Source organism: Camelus ferus, chromosome 21 (assembly GCF_009834535.1).
Source record: "Camelus ferus isolate YT-003-E chromosome 21, BCGSAC_Cfer_1.0, whole genome shotgun sequence".
In the NCBI taxonomy this organism is placed as follows: Eukaryota; Metazoa; Chordata; class Mammalia; order Artiodactyla; family Camelidae; genus Camelus; species Camelus ferus.
Genome location: NC_045716.1, coordinates 23,795,612 through 23,820,373, shown reverse-complemented (window position 1 = coordinate 23,820,373; position 24,762 = coordinate 23,795,612). Strand labels below are relative to the sequence as shown.

At 46.8% G+C, this 24,762-nt stretch overlaps 1 protein-coding gene across 1 annotated transcript; it reads right to left on the bottom strand.

The window, feature by feature from the left end:
- Window positions 1–3,983: 3,983 nt before the first annotated feature.
- LOC116658737 (repetin-like) lies at window positions 3,984–9,416 on the bottom strand. The gene is given in 5 exon segments (XM_032464249.1): window positions 3,984–5,765; window positions 5,838–6,899; window positions 6,902–7,106; window positions 7,913–8,070; window positions 9,394–9,416. Coding segments are annotated over 4 exon segments (2,478 nt in total). The 5' UTR covers window positions 8,051–8,070; window positions 9,394–9,416; the 3' UTR covers window positions 3,984–4,692.
- Between the last annotated feature and the right edge of the window lie 15,346 nt (window positions 9,417–24,762).

Here is a 24,762-nt window from a genome sequence, read left to right as displayed (position 1 = left end):
CATGAAGAATGACTCCTAGGTTTTTGCTTGAGCAATGTGGCTAGTGCTATCAAGTACTGAAATGGGAATTGAGGAGAAACAGTTAAGTCAAGAGTTCTGTTTTGGCTCAAATGGATTAAAGACCTAAATGTAAGACCATAAACTCCAAAACTCCTAGAGGAAAACATAGGCAGAACACACTTCGACATAAATTGTAGCAGTATTTTTTGAACCAGCTCCTAGAGTAATGAAAATAAAAGCAGAAATAAATAAATGAGACCTAACTAAACGTAAAAGCTTTTGCACAGGAAAGAAACCTATAAACAAAACGAAAAGACAACCACAAATGGGAGAAAATATTTGCAAAGAGTGAGAATGGCAAGGAGTTAATTTCCAAATATATAGACAGCTCATACAGCTTAATATCAAACAAAAACAACCCAATCAAAAATGGCAGAAGACCTACATAGACATTTCTCCAAAGAAGACATGCAGATGGCCAAGAGGCACATGAAAAGATACCTCAATATTACTAATTATTAGAGAAATGCAAATCAAAACTACAGTGAGGTATGACTTCACACCAGTCCCAATGGCCATCATTAAAAAGTCTACAAATAATGAATGCTGGAGAGTGTGTGGAGGAAAGGGGACCCTCCTACACTGCTGGTGGTGCAGCCACCATGGAGGACAGTATGTAGGTTCCTTAAAAGACTAAAAATAGACTTACCCTATGATCCATCAATCCCACTCCTGGACATATATTTGGAGAAAACTATAATTTGAAAAGACACATGCACCCCAGTGTCCATAGTAGCACTATTTACAATAGCCAAGACATGGGAACAACCTAAATGTCCATTGACAGATGACTGGATAAAGAAAATGTGGTTTCTATATACAATGGACTATTACTCAGCCATAAAAAAGAACAAAATAATGCCATTTGCAGCAACATGGATGGACCTAGGCATTATAACGTTAAGTGAAGTAAGTGAGACAGAGAAAGCCAAATATCATATGATATCACTTAAATGCGGAATCTAAAAAAAATGATACCGATGAAATTATTTACCAACTGGTAATACACTCAGACATAGAAAACAAACTGGTTACTAAAAGGGAAAGGGGTCAGGGGAGGGATAAATTAGGAGTTTGGGATTAACATATATGGGCTACTATATATAAAATAGATAAACAACAAATACCTACAGATAGCACAGGGAACTATATTCAGTATCTTGTAACAACCTATAATGGAAAAGAATCTGAAAAAGAATATCTCTATATCTATCTATCTATCTATCTATCTATCTATCTATCTATCTATCTATATATCTATCTATGTATCTATCTATGTATCTATCTATCTAACTGAATAACTCTATTGTACACCTGAAACTAACACAACATTGTAAATCAACTATACTGCAATTTAAAAAAGGACTTCTGTTTGGGAATGCTAAGATTGAGATGCTATTTGACATCCAAATGGAAATGCCAAGTAGATGATTAGATATATAAGTCTGAGGTTTAGGAAAGAGATTGGAGGTGAAGATTGGAGAGTCTTAGAAATACTGATGATGTTTAAAGTCAAAGGACTGGACAAAATAACCTGTAGTTTGGAAAGAGGGGAAGGTGGCTGAAGAGTGAGCCCCAAGGGGAAGAATGACGGGCTGCCACGAAATAAAGATCAGTTTTCTACAAGAGAATGAGAATATTTGATTTAGGTATTTTTGGAGGAATCGCTGTGAATTGTCCTCACAGTTTGCATGATTCAGTCAGAGTCTAAGAATAGTGCTTAAGGGGAACTGTCTTCCATTTGGACTTTTCAGTTGAGGAGATTTGGAAGATTGCTATATGGCCTAGACTCAGACAGCTTCTTTTTTGCCAGGTGTAGAGTCCACTTCTGGTCAGCCTGTAGCACATTAGGATGTTTATCCTGCCTCCTTTACTACCCTTCTGAGGGCAGGCTCCTACTTCTTGTCTTTAGCTTTGGGCCTTTGGGTGGGGTAGCCACCCAGGCTGCCATGTTGCAAGGTCTGCATGGGCTTGTGTTATACATGTGATGAGGAAGTTACAGAGATCAGGTTCACCTAACTTTGTTCTTAGCTATTTCTCTCCATCCCAAACATCTCTCTTGCCAGTTTTCTTCTTTCCCCTTCATTTTCTGCTCAGAAAACTTTTTGGATCCTATTATTAATAGAAAAAAAATCCAAACTCTTCATGGTAGATTTTGAAGTCCTCCCTGACCTTGCTCAGTTTGTCCTTTCAGCTTTGACTCTCTCTCTTTTCTCTCTTTGGCTTTCCAGGAAGGGTCTAAGTTATAGAGAACATTTGTGAAGAAGATCCATCTTATCTCTGAACAATTATGCAATTTACACATTAGCCTACATATGGGCTTCTCCAATGAGCTTAAGGCCCAGGACAAACCGTGACCCTTCTCATTGCCTCTGCCCCAGGATCATGGCCTTAGCTTAGATGCTTTCTTTTTGAAAGCCTTTTCAAAATCCTTGCAGGCAGAATTACTCTCTTTTTGGTGCCATGACAACAATTTTCTTACCGTATTTATGGCATTTTGTCTTGTTTAATGGTTATTTGCTGCACACATATTTCTTATTAGATTGGAAGCTTCTTGAAGAAAAGAGCTGTTGTTATGAGTTTTTGTGTCCTTCCTATGGTGACTATGATCTGATGGCCCTCAGTATCCATTTTCATCAACTGCTCTATTTCCCAGACTCCCTTGCAGCTAGGGTTCTAGATGTGAATTCTGTTTTACCAATTAGATGATTTTACATGATGTTTGGAAGGTATTGTGATTTTGGCTATTTCTTTTGGCAAATAAGGTCATGGCTACATGGACATTGATAGGCAATTTTGGTAGCAATGCTAGCAAACTTCTGGATTCCAGCTTTCTGATTCCTCAACTGCAGCACTGGTGACATATTGAACTCAATAGTTCCAGAAGTTGCTTGGTGATTTTTAATGATTGAGCCTTTATAGTTCTAGACATTAAATTCTCTTTTGATTAAAATATCTGAAAAGGTTACTGTTTCATTCACTGAAATGAGGGTCTCATATAGTCTCTTTTGTCTATTACTGTGTAACAGACAGTAGGGACCCAATAAATGTTCAGCTGAATTTATTCTGAAGCCAGACTGGTTTACTCCATCTGCCTACCTATTCAACAAACAACTAATGAGTGCCACTAACATGAGCGGCTGCCCTAAGTGCTATGTAGTACAAGTTTGAGTAAGATGTGGTCTTATTTCCAGTTTGGTAGGGGAGATAAATGCTATAATGTGAGAAATGATATAACAGGAATGCGTAGAAACTTAGGGAAAGGAGTGCTTGGGGAGGTTTCCCAGAAGATGTAATGTTTTAGTTGGGACATAGAGGATGCTGCAGTTTTTGCCAGGCAGAAAGCGGAGGGGAGGTATTCCAGGCTGTGGAATGGTATGTTCAAAAGTATGAACTGATGAAAGACTATGGTATACTAAAAAAAGGCTAAGTCCCTGGCATGGCTGGAGCATTAAATGCTCTTAGAAGGGCTGGATAGGGCCTATGTGCCATGTTCAGGAGTGTGAACTTTATTCTAAAGTCACTGGGAGCCACTGAAGAGAAGGGAGATTAAGGCAGTGGGACTGGAGAAGTGGGAAGAGATTTAAGAGCTATGGTGGATGTAGAGCTGGTAGGACTTAATAGCCATTTGAGTGTGGAGCTGAATGAGGGGAAAGGGTCAAATCTGACTCCTCTGCAGGAGAAGGAGGTGAAAATATTTTGGTAAGTTCCTTCTGACTCCTTGTTATTTGTTTCATATTGATTCTTCTTTTCTTTAGTGCCCAGGGACTCAAAGAACAAAGAGATCTTAGAAGTAGAGAAATGAGGTCTTATTCTTGGAAAATGGCACACAAGTAAAGAGAGTATGGTCCCACAGTAAAGAAGGAAAAGAGTCCTTGAGGTTAATGCTCACCAATCATTTATTGGGTATTTTAGTACAATTCCATTGTTTTTTTTGTGAAAGGTTTTCAGGCTCCAGGAGCTATGGATCGACAGTGTTGGCTTGCTGGAATCTGCAGACAGATGACATGATTCCTCTCTATTTTGCTGTGATCAGAAACTGGAAAGGCACTGAACTGGAATCAGTCCACTCAGTTCTAGTGGTAGGAGCTTAGGGGACAGTCCCTCTGATGAGGGGCAGGAATGTGGGCACAGGAGGTGTTGTGGGCATCTCCTAGCAGCCTCTTGCTGTGTTTCATTTTGGTGTAGACCACAGCGCTTACAATTCCTGATGGTTCATCCACAGGAGCTCAGCAAAGTCCAGGTGTCCCCTCCTACGGCTGTAATGTACATCTTCGGAATAACTTTCCTGTTTCTGAACTTTTGGGAGGAACTTCTACCTTTCAATGATCCAATCATGTCCCACCTACACGGAGGGCAAACCAGGAAATGATTTCAATTCCCAAATTAATCAAAATTGGGATCCGATTATTTCACCCAATTTACCGCTCAGATTTCACCCAACCGGAACACCCTGGAATTGCTGCTCAAAGAACCGAAATGCCCTAAAAGTGAATACTAGTTCCCCAAAGCATCCTTGCAGATAGACAGAGAATGAAGACATGCATTTTCAATCTCTTCAACGGAAGTAAGTATTGACGCGTAGATTTCCTCATCGGCTTTGTGTTGCTTTAGCTCCGGTGGGTGCACGGCCTAGTGCCAGTCCCCTCTCTGCTCTTGCACGTAGTCATAGAGAGGGTTGGGAGCAAGAGCTGCCTTGCTAGGGCGACTTCCACCCTGTTCTCTTCTCTGGGGCCTCCCACTGCTCTGGGTTGGATGGAAGCCCGGGTCACTGTGTCTTCCCTGGGAACCTCGGCTCCGGCCATCCTCATTCATATGGACTTTTTCTCTGTTAGCACAGCCTTGCTGGGTCCCATGGGACTGTCGATCCGGGGACCCTTGATACCTCTCGCTATCCTCGTGGGTTTGCCTACCCTGTTGTCGCTGACGGTTTGGATCCTCTTCGTGGGTTTGCCTGTCTCGTCTCTGACGGGTCTGCTCCTCTTCAAGGGTTTGCCTGTCCCGAGCCTCACATGGCGCTTCCTGACCCTCATGACCACGTCTACCCCAGCTTTGGTGGCCCTGCTCTTCCTCTGCCTGGTGGCTCTGCCCCTCACCACGACTCTGCCTGGTCTGGGCCCGACCGTGGCCCTGTTCACTGCTGCGTGATTGCCAGTCTCCCTCTTTGTGACAGAGTGGCCTTTCTTGCTGAATTTGTGCTACTAGTTTGTGTTGCTGGTGCTGGTTATCCTCCTCGGGCTCCCACACCTGGTGGCTGTCTTGCTGCCCTTCCTTAGACTGGACTCTGTGACCCTGATTTCGGTTCACTTCCTGTCCTTGAGTCTGTTGACTTGGTCTGCCTGACTGTCCTGATTGCTCAACATGTGAGTCCCTGCTTGTTCCCTCACTTCCTCGGAAGCACCTATCTTGCTTAGTTTCCCCAGTCTCTGTCTGGCCATATGGAGAGCTCAGGCCTTGTCTGTCTCTCTGATCATAGTGTGAACTCTGGCCTTGTCTGTCTGTCTGACCATAATGATAACTCTGGTCTTGTCTGTCTGTCTGATCATAGTTAGAACTCTGGCCTTGTCTGTCTGTCTGGCCATAGTGGAAACTCTGGCCTTGTCTGTCTGTCTGGCCATATTGAGAACTCTGGCCTTGTCTGTCTGTCTGGCCATAGTGGAAACTCTGGCCTTGTCTGTCTGTCTGGCCATATTGAGTACTCTGGCCTTCTCTGTCTGCTTGACCAAAGTGGGAAGTCTGGCCTTATCTGTCTGTCTGGCTATATTGAGGGCTTAGGCTTTGTCTGTCCGTCTGACCATAATGATAACTCTGGTCTTGTCTGTCTGTCTGACCATAGGGCGACCTTTGGCCTCGTCTGTCTGTATGGCCATGATGATAACTCTGGCCTTGTCTGTCTGTCTGGCCATAGTGGAAACTCTGGCCTTGTCTGTCTGTCTGGCCATGATGATAACTCTGGCCTTGTCTGTCTGTCTGGCCATAGTGGAAACTCTGGCCTTGTCTGTCTGTCTGACCATAATGATAACTCTGGTCTTGTCTGTCTGTCTGATCATAGTTAGAACTCTGGCCTTGTCTGTCTGTCTGGCCATAGTGGAAACTCTGGCCTTGTCTGTCTGTCTGGCCATGATGATAACTCTGGTCTTGTCTGTCTGTCTGGCCATAGTGGGAGCTCTGGCCTTGTCTGTCTGTCTGACCATAGGGCGACCTTTGGCCTTGTCTGTCTGTCTGATCATAGTTAGAACTCTGGCCTTGTCTGTCTGTCTGACCATAGGGCGACCTTTGGCCTCGTCTGTCTGTCTGGCCATGATGATAACTCTGGCCTTGTCTGTCTGTCTGGCCATAGTGGGAACTCTGGCCTTGTCTGTCTGTCTGACCATAGGGCGACCTTTGGCCTCGTCTGTCTGTCTGGCCATACTGAGAATCCAATTCTTGCCTATTTCTGTGACTGCAACCTGATTCCCGACCCAGCCTCCCAGACTGTTCATAAGAGCCTGATACCTGTTGGTCTGTGAAGTTAGAACAAGAGTCCTGTCCAAGTCTTCCAGACTGGCCATAGCTGGACCGTTGTCCACGTCTTTCAGGCTGGCCATAATGAGAATCCTGAAGTTGTTTCTCACACTGATTTAAGGCAAAGACATACCCTTGACTTTTAGGTTTGCCACTGCCAGATTTATGACTCAATCTTTCACCAGAGCTAGAGTCCTGACCTCGTCTCTCAGACTGACCATAGCGGGAGTCCTGATCCTGTCTCTCAGTCTGACCGTACTGGGAGTTCCTGTCTTGTCTCTCGGCCTGACTGTGGTGGGGGTCCTGCCTTTCTCTCTCATGCCTCTGCCTGTACTTCCTGGAAACTTATGGTTTCCTGCTCCCTCCTGCTCCCCTTCTTGCTGGCAAGTTCTGTCTCCACGTGTCTCATCATCCAGCTTATGACAGCAGGCTTGGGCCAATTGGAACACCAACAAGAGATATTCATGAAAATCAACCTGCCCATTTCTGTCTTTATCCAAGGGGCTCAGGATGGTTTCCACAGTCTCTGGGTCATTTGGTCTCTGTGAGAAGATAAGACAAACAGCAAAATCAGATGTTCTCCTGTGGATAGTAAGATACGTGCCAATGTCCATGTGCCAGTCCACTCAGTCCTGTATAAACCTTCCTTGATTGAGACACCATTAATCTGAAGTGTCTGAGGCTTGGTTCTAGTCTCTGATCAGCTGGTTCTCAGAACCTCACCCCTTGCTGGACCAATGGGAGCCTGATGATAGGGAGTAGATACACTTATTGAAAATCAGCCTCATTAATAACTACTTTGAGTCATTTGAGGAAGCTATCCCACCCTATCAGATACTATATTGCAAATGTTAGCTCATCTCTGTCTTTCCAACCACACTCTGAGGTCCTGGAGGGAGGGAAAGCTGCTTTTATTCATATTTATATCCCCAGTGCCCAGGATGGTGCTGGTTCGGAGTAGGTGCTCAATGACTCTTTGCTGAATGCATGAATGAATGAATGAGATGTGTGGCAGCACTAAAATATAGAAATCAAGGTACAAATATCAGATTTTCTTCTGAGAAATGATTTCCAGTTTGAAATTGTACTCCCTCCTGTTCAAGCTCATTGCAAGGAGGGGTGTATGTGTGTGTGTGTGTGTGTGTGTGTGTGTGTGTGTGTGTGTGTGTATGAATCATGCCTGTGCACACATGTGCACGTGCTGGGAGAGAACTACTAAGGAGCTGCCTGAAACTCTCAGTGTCAGGGTGGTGCATGACCACATAAAACAGAAAACATCAAGCCCTGGATGCGGGTGTCAGAGTCACTCACACTTGACTCCGTGAGGCCCAGAGTCTGAGCATTTTACCCGGAGTATGTCTCCAAACTCAGCCAAGAGCAGCTGCTTCAACTCCTTCTTGCACAGTGAGTTACGGTCTCCATTCTCTTTGGCGTATTTCTCGAACACCTTGATCACGGTGAGTATGCTGTTCAGGAGCTGAGCCATTTTGGCAAAGATGAATAAACCTAAAAGAAACAAGATTTTGTCTCTATTTAGAAGATGATATTTATTTATTTATATATTTTTAGAAACTGTTTATTTTCTGTCAACCTATTTCCATTTTAAGAAGATGATATTTAGAAGAAGACTAGGAGATAGCATTTCCAGAGGGAAAGAGGCCCCTCTTGCTCAGGGAAAGAAGCTTAAGAAATGACAGGGCTCCTTGTTAGCCATACCCTTCATACCCTTTGACCCAGAGTCAGGCTCCAAATATCACTGCTACCATGGAAGGAAGGTACAAACTGTGTGTCCTCAAATACAAAAAGAGGCAATTTTCTAAATAACAAAAAATATATGGTAGGTGGTTTACATGCCTAGTCTTCTGCTCCAAGTGGGATTTGCTTGACTGAAACTCTCATATTAGAACAAAAAGGAAAGGAGGTTAGGAAGGCCTCCAGAAGCCGGTATGGAAAGGCATGGTTTTCTACCAGTGACTAGCCCGCTGAACAGGGTGCTCAAGAGACGTCAGTCTTCTAATGAGCCTTGCTCAGGTGGGGAAGAAGGCTGGAGGTCTCTCGCCATGGGCCGAGGAAGCTTTCTGGGGGGCTAAATCCCAGCAAATGCTTCGGGCATGAATAGTCTTGTTGAAATATACTTGTAAAGTAGAATCAGTGAGTACGAAAATGATTACAGATAAAAATAGCAAGCCAAGTTAACTGTATAGATGAGAGGAAGTATGTACGATCCGCTAGGATCTCATTGGCCTTGCTGGGAGGCTGGGATATTTTGGGATCTCAATCTCAGTGATATTTCATCTGTGGTGGGAAAATTCCAGTTACTGAGTTTGTAAGTCTCCAAACTGAAGTCCTAATTGCAAAGCATGTTGGCGTTCCAAAGGCATGCAGTGATGCCTGTAAGGATAAGTGGCAAGTGATGAACTGCATGGAACAAGCTGAGTCCCTTGTGGCAATTAACTGCAGTGAGACTTGAATATTATTGTGGCCCCATGGTCCAGGGCCGTGGCCCTAATGAACCCTAAACTCTTGGGTCTTGCTTAACTTGCACAAAAGGTAAGTGATGGGAGACTAAGCTATCCATCAGTAGTTCTAGCCTTTGGTTTGGGGATGCCTAGGGCACACTGAGACAATGGCATGCATATTTTACAGACTCAGAAGTAGGCCACCCCAGTTATCATTATATTCTCAGATAGAGCCAAAAAAGGAAGCAGGAAGGTACCCAAGGCCACCCAAGGGTACAGGGTGTAGTCTCTGACCTCCCCAGCCCAGCACATCACAGCCCTCATCAGGAGCCTCCTGGATACTTCCATTGCTTCCCCATGCATGTCTTACCTGCTGAAGGAGGTGTGAGCAGAAGATTCAGAAGCCGGAGAAGATACTGGACACCTGAAAACCCACCCTATTTATAGGGGTTTTAATTGCCCTACTAGACCGTCCCAGGAGACACCCACTCTGTGGTGGGGCCTGAATCACTCTGGGCCAAGCCCAGCTCAGCCCGGCCTGACATCTCCCTCTGCAAACCGTTTGATCTATTACTTCCCCATTTGCTGATGAACCTGTTTGTCATTAGAGCAGGTGATACTGTTCAAGTCCCATCCCCATTTAATTAGGGGAGTGTGTGTGTACAGGCATGTGTGCAGCAGAGGGTCCCACAAGACAGAGGCGTAGGCTAAGTTCATCCTTAACATGTCACTCACCAAGACGAATGGAGGACAACAGTCAAATCATAACAGAGAAGGATCCTAATGCAGTCACTTCATAAAAATCTGTCAAGAGATTCTAGGTGTACAGCCAGGACATAGTTCCTGGAAGAGATTTGTCTCAGGTTGTCTTGCTTGTGTAGGTAGATATGTGTATTTTAATCTATTGACCTAATTATAATTTTTTTAAACAGTCTGCAGGCTAGAAGGAGAAGTAGATACATGGCCAGTTTTGGAAGGAAAGGATGTGATGGTGGTAGAGCTTCCACCACTGGAATCTTCTGAGGTCTTGCTAAAAAGTTAGAGTTGAGGGACAAGGCGTAATTTTATGATGCCTGTGAATAGAGATGCTGTCACAGACCTAGGCCTCCATTTATTCCCATCTCTGCACCCATGACATTCCAGCAATATCTTAAGATAGGAGATTCTTAGTAAATATTAGTGGAGTAAATGAATTGCTGAATTATAGAAGCATTTGGGAGGCTTGCGTAAAGTGAAAAAAAAATCTAGATTCACCTCTACTTTCTAATTTGTCACACATCTCGATCCCTGATTGGACTTTTCCCTATGCATCCTATCCATACAGCAATTAGTTATTAGTGATGGCACTTGCTAATTGTAGCTATGTGCTCAGGATTCTGCAAAAGAATCATGAAAGTGCAGAGAGATTTTGGTCTGGTTGGAATAAAGCAGAGAAAAAGATTTTGAACACCAGGAGCAGGACGTGAGAAGTGCTGAGTGTTAAAAAAAAAACAAACCGAGGGGCATATGGTGTCTTCATGGGCGGAGCCCAAGCTTCCCTTAGGAGGTGGGATTTGTGTTGTTCCTCGAAGATTCAGGTGGGCAGACAAAGAGAAGTCCTAGTGAGGAGAAGGGAAAGACCAAAGGTCTAAGGAGAGACTTCACAGGATGTGTCTGGATTAGAGTCAGCTGGTAATTCTGGCTGGGGCAAAGGGGATGTAGAAGAAGAGAATGAGAGAATTTTGGACCCGGAAAGGAAGTCTATTCTCAGTCTCCTAATTTTACAGGCAAGGAAACTGAGATCCAGCTAGACAGAGTGCCTTGCCCAGGGTCCCACAGGGCCATGATTAAAGCCAGACCTAGATACTTGTTACTTTACGCAGCTGTACGCTTTCTTATACATTGTCTGATAGGCCTGCTATCACGTTTATTTTGATGAGAAATGGGAAGCAGAGAGCATTTTGGTCAGGAAAGTGACATGATCAAAACTTTGTCTGGGGGAAGATGTTAATCTGCCTGTGGTCAGGTGGCCAGCTGTCTCAGTCTGTCTGGGACTAGGAGGTGTCCCAGGACATTCAGTGATAAAGGTGTGAGAGTTCTGGGCAACCTGAGAGAAGTCAGTCACCCTAGACTATGACATCCAGAATGGACTGCAAGGAGGCACTCCTGGGCAGGGAGACCAGTAAGTCTATTGTACGAGCCACAGGAGAAGCGATAGGGCTTTGACTTGGACACAGCAGTTTAAAACAGTAGGGAGGTAGCCGGGTGATAGAAGGAAAGGAAGGATGGGATTAGGGGACATCAGCTGGGGGGCAGAGAAGGTGGGGAAGTTGGGGAGACTCCAGGGCGTCAAGCCGAGATAACTGGGAGAACTGTGGGGTGCCAAAGAGATGTGACTTCTGAAGGGGGCTGAGCAGGGCCTAAGACTCCGCTCGCCTACTGGCGTTCCACAGGGGCTCTGCCTTTTGAAGTCCTGTCACCCTCCCTCCAGCCTGTACCCTCTGCTCTTCGGGGTGTCCCAGCCCTGGTCAGGACTTTAATCCTGAGGGCTGGGTCATGCTAAGATTCTCTTTCTTTCTGCTTTTGTGTCTTGACTTACGAGCGCTGTTCAGTTATGTCTCTTCTTACCTATTAGAGCCAAACCCCAGAGATTTGGTGACCCCAGAGGCAAGTAAAGAGAGTAGAGGTGGGATGAGAAGTGGGTTAAGACAACAGCCATTGTGATGGAGGGGAGCACAGCTGTGGCCCCTTTCTGTTGGCGTCTTCCAGGTCTCCCTAGCAACAACTGTTTCTTTCGGTTAGATGGGCAGTTCTCTGCCTGATGCTGTAGTGGAGAGAAAGAATGTGTTCTTAACAGTGGGGTCTGCTATGTGTGCATTCATTTAACTCTTAGTGAGTTTCTATGGAATGAGCAGAGAACGATTCATGTTGCTCAGTCAGTGGGGATTTGTGAGTATATGGAGGGCCATTTTGCAGGCACTGAGACAAAAGACACCGTCTTTGTCTTTCAGGAATTTTCAACCTCACTGGGAGGAAGGATACACAGCCTCCTTCTCTGCGATTCAAATTGCTACTGTCATTCATAGATACTGAGAGAGGTTGATCAGAGGGAAAAAGGGAAGGATGCAAGGGCTAGAAATAACACATATTTGAAGCAATCGTGGAACAGACTTGGTAAACTGGGGCAAATCACTTAACCTGTTGGCCGTGAGTTTCTTTGTCTACAAAAGGAGAAGGTTGGATTCATCTCTAAACTCTGCTTTGGCATTAACATTCTAAGGTGCTGCAATTTCAGTCTTAGGGTTAGTGGGGGCTTTAGAGGTTATGTTTTAACTTTGCTGTAATCATGAATTTGATAAAGGGCTAAGAACTTTGTATTCCTCAATCTTTTTCTGTCGAAAACAGGGAGGGCAATTATGGTTGTTCTATTACTTGACATTTGTAAATTGCATGAGAACCAATGCTGTTTTTGTTCATTGTTATTGAGTGTGTTCTGCTGCTTTTATTTGCATTCATGTTGGATGTTGGCCTGTGGTCTCAAAGGCAAGATGTTTTTAAGCTGCAGTGTACTGTGTGCTAGGCTCTATGTTAAGCATTTTATATATGATGTGTTGTTTAATTCCACAACAACTCCATGAGGCAGGGAATATTATCATCAGTTTTCAAACAAGGCAACTGAGATTTGGAGAGGGATAAATAACTTGCTTAAGGTCAGGCAGCTTGGAATGGCTGAGCTGGGGTTTGAACCCACATCTTCCTGATTCCAAAGCCCTTGTTACAACTCCTATGTTATGCTGTTTCTGTTGGAACAGGACTGGTGGTTGCCCACTCCCCAGTGAGAGAAATAGCTTTCCACACACGCTGAAGTGAGTAAGAATAAAGTAACTTCCTAGTGACATGCTATGAAGGAATCCAACCTTGAAATGAGAACCTTCCGATGCTTCACCAGTCAATTATTTCTTGTTTACCTATGCTTCTCCAGTACCTGAGTGGTCCCAGCACTGAAGGAGCTTGGAGTCTCTTTGGAGAGACAAGATAGATGGTTACACTTATAAAAATAAAACCTACATAGAAAAAGTACCCTTCTGCCTTTGTGATTGACAGAATGAGATTTGAGGACGTTCTCCCTGTTGCCCATTCCCTGCTGTTCTTGACCCCACTGTAGGCCTTTCCTGTCCCTTTCTCTTGGGATGCAGGTGTGCCCAGTGGGTGTGACAGATACTATTTTGAGCTAATAGAGTTTTCAGGGAGTCTCCTTGTCCTATTTTAACCAAATCATTACGGATAATTATCACGGAACACTTAGACTTCCTTTTTTCTTCTGTTGAGATGTTGGGTGCCTACTTAGTGAGATGAAAACCACAGGATCCAGAGGGCGGCTGCTGGTACAACAAGGGAAGGCCCCTGTGTGACCCTGGGGCGGGCTCTCCACTCCTGCTTAGCCCTTGGCATGAAGCAAGTAGATAAACTGTAGGTGGGGAAAATGAACACCTGTCCCCAGAGAGGAGTGGGGCTAATTAATAGACATAAAGCCCTTTGAGATTTCTTGATATTGAAGGGTCATTTATTATCACCTGCACACATCAGTTCTCATTTAAAAGTCTTTCCTTGCAGATGAATTACCTTTCTGTTAATTACAGGCCATTTCCCTATTAATGATCTCTGTAAGAGTCAGTGGTTTTTTAAGGTTACATTAGCCTCAGCAATATTTTAACCTTGTCAGAAAGTGTGTTATGAGCCAAAGGAAGAGGGTCTAGGATTCCTGAGGGTCTAGTGCCCAGGATCTAGTCTGGAGCTGGGCTCCCCGTGGCGAGCTCGGAGCCCAGCTTTTTCTTCTACTGTAGGATTTGCTTTGGATACAAGATCCTATCATCCTCCCCTCTCCAAAGTCTCAGGCCATATTTTACCCCCAATGAAATAAGCTAGAAAGTGTCAGAAGTCATTGCTGAACACAACCCCTTGGAATTTTAGGTACTTCTTAGAACATGCTTAATAATGCTGCAGAGCGAAACAGATGTCTTCAAGGTTGGCCATGTGTGGCAGGATTTGAATCATTTAGGTCAGGTTATTGAGGTTTTTCTTTGTTGTTGTTGTAGAGCTTTATTGGGATGTAATTTAATCCACATACCTTACAATCCACCCATTTAAAGTGTACAATTTAGTATTGTAGTGTTGTGCAACCATCACTAAAATACTAGAAGCTAGTTTTAGAATATTTTTGTCCCTTTCCCTCAAAGACATCCTGCGTCTGTTAGCAGTCATTCCCTATCTTGCCCTCCTCCATCCCCTCTGCAACCGTTAATCTACTTTCTGTCTCTACAGACTTGCCTATTCTGGTGATTTCATAGAAATGGAATCACACAACTTGTGGCCTTTTTTGACCAGCTTCTTTCACTTAACATGCATTCGTCCACATTGTAACGTGTGTCGGTTCAGCATTTCCTTTTAAGGCTAGTATTCCATTGTGTGGATAGACCACGTTTTGTTTACCCGTTCATCTGTTGATAGGCAGATGGTTGTTTCAACCTTTGGCCTATTACGAATAATGCTGCTGTGAACATTTTGTGTATAAGTTTTTGTGTGGGCGTATGTTTTCAGCTCTCTTGGGCATACACCTAGGGGTGGAGTTGCTGGGTCATATCATAAATCTGTGTTCAACTTTTTGAGGAACTGCCAGACTGTTTTGAGTTGTTTTAACAAAACCTTCTGGAGAGAGACGGTTGGTTTAAATGCCTGGAGTTGAGGATTCCAACAAGTTAAACCAGCTTGGCCGAGATGCAGCCAGGCAGAGTCAAGGGATTTCAGTTACTGCTGAGGCTCTGCACCTCCCAGGGGTCTTGTGCAACCTTGCAACCCAGTAGCCACCAAAGAACCCACAGTGGTAGGCACCTGATAAAGGTTTGTTAACCAAAAGAATGAATGTGTCCTGAGGTAAAGCGGGAGTGGCGGAAGCGGGGCAGGGAAGGTAGGTAAACATGCTTTCTGTAAAGTTTCAATCGTATTTTAGGTATTCCTAGGAATTCCTTTAGGGTCCGCCAGTGTTTTCAGTTCCCCTGCCCCTACTGATCCACCTCCTGGGTCAGCTCCATCAGGGTGGGAAGAGGTGAGTTGGGAGAATCTGTGAATATGAAAGTCAATGCTCAGGCATTCGCCTGCTCCCCTTTCAAGAACAGTCAGATCCCCTCCTGCTTTTCCTGGCCCGAGCCCCTCCCCATGGTGCTCGGAGAGCCCTTGGACTGAGCCCTGAGTTCTCATCAGGGCCCAGCACTCACTTTTGCCGTGAAATTGGAAGAAACACCTCCACTTTGTGACCAGGTTTCCTTCCTTATCTGTGAGGAGGGAGGGGTTGGAAGCCGTGACTGGGTGAGCCGACGTCGTCCCACCTCTGCACATCTGTGCCCCCGAGCTCTCTGCGCTCTGAGGGCTGTGCTGCCTCCTGCCTGGGCTCTTTGCACTCCTTGCCCCGTTTCCGCTGCTGCTCGGGAGAGGAGCTCTTTGCTGTTTGCTGGGACTGTTCATAGCTACCAACACATCTCCCTGTCTCCCGTTTTACTTTCTAATCTATTTTTTACACTTTCCCTGGAGTAATTTTCTCTCCTTAGAAAGGATCACAGCTTCCTGTAAGAGTGAAGGGTTTTGATTTTTCCATGAGAATCAACTCCAAGAGTCTCTGATGCTCTTCGAGGCCCTCCCTCCACAGCAAGCAGATCTTTGTGGTTTCAGGTAGTCCGACTTCCCCCCAACCACAAACGACCTCCTGATATTCTCCAAACCCTGCACCCGTCCTTCTTTCTGTTTTTATTCACACTGCTCCCTATTTCTATCTATCAAAATCCTGTCCATTTTAAACACATTTAAATACTTACTTTCCTATAAAAAAAATTTCCAAGTCTTCCTAACAAGCATGCTCCTCTCTTCTCGGTCCCCTCCCCGCACACTGTAGCCCTGGCATGGTCTGTCCTCTTTGGTTTCCTGTCAATGGCTGTGTCCGCATCTGTCTATCTCATTAGACTTTGAGCTCTATGAGGGAAAAGTCAGTCTCTTAATTTCTCTGTCCCCTGCAAGCTCTGCTTTGCCATTCACAAGATAGGTGTTTTTTAAGTGTGAGAGTGGGTGGCTTTCTCTGGCTTCGGTGTCCCAGGCAGAGTGGGATTTTGAAACGTACAGCTAAGCCCTCATTTCATGTGGTCTTTTAGAGCTTTCTGCTGCTTTCTATGTATAATTCTTACCCCTGGATCAGATGATGAATTCTCTGAGGGCCAAGGCCTTGGGTTCCCTTCTCCGGATGCCCCCATGTGCCCTGTTGCGGTGCTAGGCCCCCAGGTCACGGCTGAACCAATGACCTCCCACTCCTGCAAGCCTGTGCTCCGCGGGGAGTTCTGATCTAGGATTTAGAGCTTGTTTGTGGTTTGACTCTTGGGAGTAAAGAGAATACTTTGGGGAAGTTATGGCTCCTTACAGAGTATGGGGCAGGTAGATAGGTTTGTAAGCTGGACCGGTGGTGGGCTAGGATAATGTCAGCAGGTCTGGGGAACGGCTGCTAGTATCCTGAAGGACTTACACACAGAGAGAACAGAGGAATAGTTTTAGTTTCTCCAGAAATAGCTGCACGCTATGGTTCCCAGGCCCAACGGAGAAGGTGGGATCTGACGCTCAGCCCAGGGGCCACAGCTCCCACCAGTAGATGAGCGTGTCTGTGACACTGGGCAGCGTGTGCGCGGGGAGTTCTGGAGCGGGCAAGGTGAAAGCAGTGTTGGGTGCAAATCAGACTCATCAGGCCTCCAGGGGTCATCTTGCCCTGTGTCTGCCCCAGGTGGTCGGTGCTCAGGCCATCCATGGCAGGTATCAATCTTAAAGCTCCCCAGAGGAGCAGATTACCCAGTCTCCGAGAAACTCATGTCCGTGTCTCATTCCCTCAGCTGTCAGGTGCAGCTGGATGCTGGATCAGAGTCCTGAGAAAGTGGAGAGAGAAAAGCAGGCAATGGAAGGGAGTCATTGCGAAGGCTTCAGTGAGAGGAGTAATCCTTCTGAGGCCTTTGCCAGCAGAGCAGAGAAGGAGCATAGGAGGTCACTGGGAGATGGCCTCGGCACTTTCTTTGATGGAGGTTATCTGGGAGTTGGGAGGGATGCTGTCCCCAGTCCTCTTGTGATTTATTACCCAGTCCCCATAAAGGAGGGCAGTTGACACTTGAATGATACACCTACCTGTCATGTCCACTTAACAAATTCTTGGCCTATTCAAGAAACAACAACAACAACAAAAGACTGAGGGGTTAGGGGACAAAGCTGAGCTTGCTTCATTGATTGCCTGATTCCTTCATTCACTTATTCATTTATCCTCTGGACAAGTGTTTAGTAAGGAAGCCAGACCCGTTAACGATGAAAAGGATTGTAAGAAGAGGCTGTGGCAGAGCTGGGGGCCAGGGCTGGGGCAAGAGCGACATTTCATGTTCATTCATTCCTCCCCCACAGTGAGACGAGCCCTGACAAGCTCTGTCTCCCCCGGGCTCCTGCATCTGGTGCCGGTGCCCCAGCAGCCCCACACCCTTCTGTGAGCCCCAGCCCAAGCTTACCGCACCGCTGTTAAGAGTTCTGCCTACTCATCCCCCTGTCATCCCCAAACCCTTTACTGTGGTCACAGATGCTCCACGTGGCCCGTTCACCCTGTGGGAAAGCAATTATTAGCTTCTTGCAGCACCCAGAAACAGCAGCACCTTCCTGTCCCAGGAGCAGAGGGGAGGGTGGCCACAGTGCAGGGCTTCGGGGAGGAAGACTGGCAGCAGAGGGAGAGGCCCAGCAGGATTCTGCTGCGACGGGTTGCCCGGGCTGGTCAGTCAGCAGAAGTCTGGCTACCTATCTGAGCATCTCTCCTCTAGTGATGTGTGCAGCACGCCAGCCTGCTTCTGCTGTGTGCACTGGTCCCTTCAGCCGGGGGTTCTGAAGCCCGACTCCGCCATGAGGAGGGAGGCTGGCCAAGGAGAGTGCAGGGAGCTTCCCTGCCTTCTGGAAGGATGGGAGCCCCTGCACCTTAAGCCTCTTGGGTTCCATAGAGCAGGGAGCTTCCAGGGCCCAGAGCCTTCCTACCTTGGAAAAGCGAGAAATTAAGGCCTGGGAGAGAGCAGGTGGTATTCACAAGGGCACACATGGGTTTAATGGTAAAGCGATGGTTAGAATCCCAGTGTTCTAACACAGGTGTACCTTTCTTGCCCTGAGACTATGTTCTGCTCTTTTCTCTTTCCTCTAGTCAATGCCAGGTAGCAAGAACCAGGGTCTGAGGGTCAAGCAGATCTCAGTGGGAATCCCACCTCTGCCCAGGACTGCTGTAAGAACTAAATGAATTTGGGTGTGAGAATGTCTCACAGAGCACCCGGCACAGGGGAGGGTGTGGTCGGTGGGTGCTCCCTTCCCTTCTGAGGTGGCCCAGCCATTATCATCACCTTCTGGACACTCGCCGGGCGTCAGAGGTCCTGACCAGCTTGGGCACCCTGCTGCGTGTCTTTACGTCTCCATTTACAAACTGTGTCAGGAGCTCAAGTACTTTATGGGCAAGGCTTAATTACTACCATGATTATTTAATATATTAGCCACCCACGTGGTGAGAAGCTGCCCTAAACTACCCTATTTGAGAAGCAGTGGAGGAACTTTGTGAGACTTGTAAGATCTGTGCCATTAACTTGAGTCTTGAGGGTGTGGACTGTGGAAAGTAAGCTATTTTATAGAATCTGTTTTAAGCTACATTCTCACCATTGCCGTAACCTGGCCCGGCACAAAATGCTCCCAGAGCCACCTGGCATCATCAGCAAGGCTCATGCTTCCTAGAGAGCAGTGCATCTTGTGGAAGGGGAGGTGAGCAGTGTCCACCATGGAAGGGGCGTGAACGGGGGCGGGGGAGGACGGAGGGGAGCAAGGGCAGATTGCTTCCATCATTCTTTCAGTGATGATTATGATTTTGAGTGACCATCTCTTTAGTCCAGAAAGTGGGCAGGAAAGTGGCATGAATTTCATTTGCAAGCAAATGCAAAAGAACGCACTTAGTGAAAAAATACTTTAAGTGTGAAGCTCATGAACTACAGTGTTGGGGAGAGAATTTGGACCTGGGGTCAGAAGGACTTGATTCCATTCCTTGGTCTGCAGACTGTCAGCTGATTGGCACCATCAGACCTGAAGAATTCACTCTGAGGCTGAGAAGGGAGGACCGAGGCAGGCCCTGCGACTCCATGATCCGCAAGTGCTGGTTCCGATGTCGCTCAGTCCTCCACCTGTTGCATTATTTCGTTCGCGACACCTCGCTGTGCCTCCCCACCCAGTGGCCCAGTCCCAGACACTAGGGGAAGGGAGCTTCCCCGCCATCAGCAGCTTCCGCCTCACATGGAGTCCTCTCTTTGGAAAGCCAGCTTTTGCTTGATTTTGTTATTGAATCCTGGTCATCATCAATGTCCCTCTGCCTTGCTCTTCCCAGACTGCGTGAAGCCTTGTCCATAATGGCAGGCCAGTATTTTTATTCTAGACTTATCTCAATAGACCCAGTATTCACCTTTTCTCTTATCACTCAGTAGACGTCCACCTTTAGACCGTGAACATACAGATGCTGGTCTTTGCAGGATCTCTTGTCCCTGTCACAGCACAGAGTTACCGTGAAGACAAAGTGGACACTCGAGAAATGTTAGCTGCTTTCAATATTTTTTTCTGTATGTGAGAGGTTTATCATGATACTTGGCGGTGTGATCAACTTGACGCCAGTAGCTCTTATTATAGTTATTATGATTACTAATACCAACCCGAATAATCCATAGGGAGCAGTGGGCTCTGAGCGGTCCACCTGACCCAGGAGGGCGGCCCAGGAATTCCTGCACTGCTTCTTGAGGACACGCGCGCCTCGGTGCACACGTGTTTGGAAGCCTCCTCTTCCTGCACCGGGTCACCGCCTCTGCAGCGCTCAGCCTCCGTGCGGCACCCCGGCTGTCTGTGCCTTTCCTTCCTGCTGCACTGCGGGGTTTCCAAGGGCTCTGTGTATTCCACTCTGTGTCCCTCCTTGTGGCACAGAGTACGTCCTTGGGATGAATAAATTAAAAAGGAGACCCAAATGATGGGTGCCACTGAAATGTGAGCTACAAATAGACCAGGACTATGCTCAGCCTCCCTGGTTCCAGAGCCAGATGGCCAGGGTGTGATGCTGGCTCTGGTGCTTATGAACTGGGTGAGCCTGGCAGTGACTGGCACACAGGAAGCACTCAATAAATGCTATGATTATTTTTTCATCATCATCATCATTATTGAGTCTTTAACGTACCAGCCTCTGAAATAATGAAGTGTAATTCTGGTCTCCATACCTTAAGCAAGAAATAATTTGAAAATTTTAGAAAAGGTAACTAGGAGGTGATGATAAAGACCCTCCTACTTCAGAGATTCCGTACTTGCTGTTCCCACTGCTTGGGATGCTGTTGCCACAGATAGTCACGTGGTTTGAGTCTTCATTTTATTCAGGTCTCTGCTCAAATGTCACCTTGTCAAAGAAGGCTTCCTGGCCACCCGGTAGAAGCCCCCTCTTTCCACCCTGCTAGGCATCATCTTCTAACTCTATTCCCTTACTCTGATTTATTTTTCTCCTTAGCACTTGTCCCCACCACCTGGTTTAGTACATATTTGCCCATTTATTATCTTTCTCCCTTACTAGATAGCAAGCACCATGTAGCCCTGGTGCCTAGAACAGTGCCTGGCACGTGGTGGCTGCTCTGTAAATGCTTGTTGACATGATTGAATGGCAAAATTAAGTCTCTTCATTTAGAGAGGATGACAGCAGGGAAGGGGTCAAGTGGAAGACTGCAAGATCAAGAAAGGTCTATATTATATGAATATAGTCATGTCCACAAACACCCAAAATAGAGTAAGGATGTCCCCATCCCTTTAAGGCTTGAGAATGGTAAGACAAGGACGAAGGAGTTCTACTTTGTACAACAGGTCATAATTTGTGGGGACTCCTTGCTTCAAGAAACGATGCTAGGTGAAGAGTAAGAATCCGTTTACAGATTTCTGGAAGCTCTGGAGGCCTTCCTGAGCTGAGTGGCAGTGGAGGTTTCCACAGCTTCCCTTCATACCACCCCGGTGCCTCTGTCAGAGGCAGGCTCCCGGGCAAATGCACACGGGGCTGGTTTGCGCTTGGCCATTTTAGATGCCTCCACACACCAGCACGGCGAGAGAGCGTAAGTGTTGTTGAGAGCAAAGAGGAGGGATGAAGGGTGGGAAAGAGAGTGGGGAACGAGAGATCTACATTCTGTGGTGCTCAGGGAGGAAACCCTGGATGAAGTGTTCACATTTGAAGTGTCTGGGGACTCCCGTAAACCGTGGGTGGGAGAGTGGATCACCGGTTCCGTGGTTCTGTCATTGAACAAATGTTTATGGGTAACCTACTGTGCGTCAGGCACTGCTCTAGAAATGGGGGTTACAGCAGTGAAATCCTCATACAGCTTGTACATTCTAGGGTGGGGAGACACAACAAGCACATAAATAACACGTGCGGTATGTCGGTTAGCGCCAAGGACTGTGGACAGAAATGAACAGGGGAAGGGACAGGGCGAGCTGGGACGGCGGAGTCGGGGTAGGGACAGTTTGTGACTTGTAATCGGGTGGCTGGGGAGGGCTGCTCTGAGGTGACATGATAGTGGCCTGAAGGAGGTGACATCTTCTGTCTGGCCCCAACCAGAGGCCTAGGCGGTTCTCCGCAGCCTGGTTATTTCTATGTAGTCGCGTGCTCTGAGTCTCGCTTCCCCTGTGCGTCAGCTACTGGTGTTTCCCGCCCCGTCCCAGGCCATCCAGTTTACTCAGTAAACTCTAGGCACTGGGGACACACTGTGAACAAGATGGACGGGATCCCTGCCTTGGTGGACCCTTTTGGTCCCCACAATATGAGGGATGCTGCGTTAGGACATTTGCAGGCGCCGTGACAGCACAGCCAGGGCACATCCTATCGAGAGGGTGGCAGACGAGGCTTTCCGGGGGACTGAGCCTGAGGCGGTGGGTGTTTCTCTTCATTTCCGGTCTTCTATCCTCGCCTCTGTCCGTTCCTTTCTTTGTTGAATGTCTCCCCAGAGTTCCCATCTCACCTTTCTTGTTGTCTTAGGCTTCATGACTGATTCTCCCTTGGCCTTTATTTCCCAGTGAATGAGGATAATAGCTGTTGCCACCCTTGTGCATGTAAGAAGCAGGAGTGTTTCAGAGGATTAAGAGCATTTTAGGATTAAGGAGACTTGATGACAGTTTAGAAGCTTTTAGCTCCCGCTGAATTAGGGGATCTACCTGACACAATGCATTGCTAAGCCTCACAGATTTTCCTGTGGCAAGACTTCTGCTTCCCCGTGGACCCTACACGGGCCAGTGTTTGGGAAATCGGGGCACAACTGCTTTGGGTGTCAAGTCCCTGTCCCCTGGACCCCACCCCTCCCGTACAGGGCCTTGTGACAACAGAGCTCAGGTATGTGGCAGGGGATGTGGCAGGTGTCAGGGAGGTTTGCTGATGGTCACCCTCAGCCAGCAGGGACACAGTGCAGATGCCTCAACAGCAACCGTGTCCTCTGTGTCACAGACCTTGCTGGGCAGCTGACCCCGGGGCCCGGCAGCAGGACGCCTTCCTCTGTCTGGGTCTTCATAATCCGACCTAGCTCTTATTTCTGACTCCATCTCCCCTTTGCTGGGCCCTGGGCCCCTCTCCACGCCTCCTCTCAGGTGCTGAGTCCTCTGATGTGTGTTTTGTTTTCCTCCCAATGTCTCTGAATCCACCGGCCCTTCAACATCCTCCCCCGAGAGACACCCTGTGAGCCCTTCTTTGATCTCTCCCTGAACTGAGCTTTGGGGACACGTCATATCTTTGCCCTGCACTTCGGTTCAGGGCACTTTCTACCCCCGTGGAGAATCCTCAAGCTGGAACGGGCCAGTGCTACTGACCTCAAACCCATGGTTTCCAAGCCGTGTTCCTGGGAACCTGTCAGGGGCTGAAGTGAGGAGGCCTGGTGGGAAGGACTCTGCAGCTTCTACCCTTCCAATGAACTGCTTTTATCTTTAACACATCCTAAGCTTTGCTTTGAGGAAGGGGTTTGAAAACCATAGCATAAGATTTGATTTGCTTATAATGTGGAAATGTCGGTGTACACAATGACACCCTCATTGTGTGCCAGGGTCAGAATCCTGGTCCCCCGAGGCCTCTGCTTCCTGTCACCAGAAAGTGGTACTAGAGTTGTGACATGCTCCGTTGTACTGCATAAAGTACGTTATAATCTCTTTGATATCATAAAATGTCTTCTCCCTCCTTGTTCTCTGGCATAGTGCCTGGCTCACAGATGCTCAACAAACACTGGCCACCGTCGCCCATGGTGATGACTATGACACTCACATGCAGAGTCACTCAGAGCCTGAGACCCTGAGAGCCTCTTGCTGGCCTCCGTGGCTCTGGCCCCCCCAGCGCTGGGCCTTTGAACGTGGATGGGCCGTAAGTCCAAGCAAGGCATTTCAAAGGGATCTTATTGCTCCCCATGCTGTGCTTCGAGTTGTCTATCAGGTCAACATGAACCAACGCTGTCCTTATTCCTCCTCCTTTGAGCATTGGCCTGAAAACTGACTCACCAGGAAACCGGAGGCTCCCAAAGGCTGCCTGACAAGCCCAGCTTCCCAGCTGTGTCCTCGATCCCGTGCCTGCCATCACCCCTCTCCTCCTCTCTGCCCACCTTCCTTTAACATCCACCTCCTCCATGCAGCTGCCCCAATTCCTCAGGGTTCTCAGTAATCTTCCCTTCTCTAACACTTTAAGCTATTACGTATTGAGCTTTTTAGATGGCAACTCTGTTCTGATGAAAGTTGATATATATTTTAGCTGTTATTATTTGGCTTTGGTTTTGTTTGTTTTCAGCTTTACTGCGGTATAACTGACAAAACTGTAAGATATTTAAAGTGTTCATTGTGATGACTTGATGTACATATTCACTATGAAAAGATTCCTCCACCTATTTAATTAACACATCCTTTACCTCACATATCTTTTTTTTCTTTTTTCTTTTTCTTTAGTGAGAACATTGAAGTTCCATTCTCTTAGCAAATTTTGATTATACAATATAAACGATGGTAGCTATTACTTATTGAGCTTTTCAGGCTCTACACTAAGTCGTTTACATCCACTATCTTGACTGATGCTCACAAGGTTATGAGATATATAATGTTATCACTCTCATTTTATAGACAGAAGTAAAGTTAAAAGATGTCAAATACTCTGTCTGAGGTCGTAGAGGTAGTCAATAGCGAGAGCAAAATTCGAACCCAGACATCAGACCCCAAAACCTATGGGCTTAACCTTGCCACCATAGTGAGCTCCTACTCGGGTTAGAGCTGGCTGTGTTGCATATCATTTACTCACCGAGTTCTTCAAATATTTATCAGGCACCGACTATATTCAGGAGACCTTAATCAATGTCAAGAGCATATGTTAAAATTGCCTCATCCTCTTAGTGTCCGTGTGTGTCAGTCTCATCCTCACAATTTGATTGCAATGTCTTGAGAGCAGCTCCTGCTTCCTGCCTCGTCTACCTCTGCCTTCCTTCCCCACCCCATTCAGATGCCCAGCAGTGCCGGGGGCAGGTGCTCACCCTGCTCATGAACTTGATTGCCTTACAGTGTCCACAGTCTGGGACACATGCAGCAGACCCTCAGATCAGTGGGGGCGTTAGAGGTTGTCTAGTCCATTTTCCCTGACTCCAAGCAGCCCTGACTGCTTAAATTA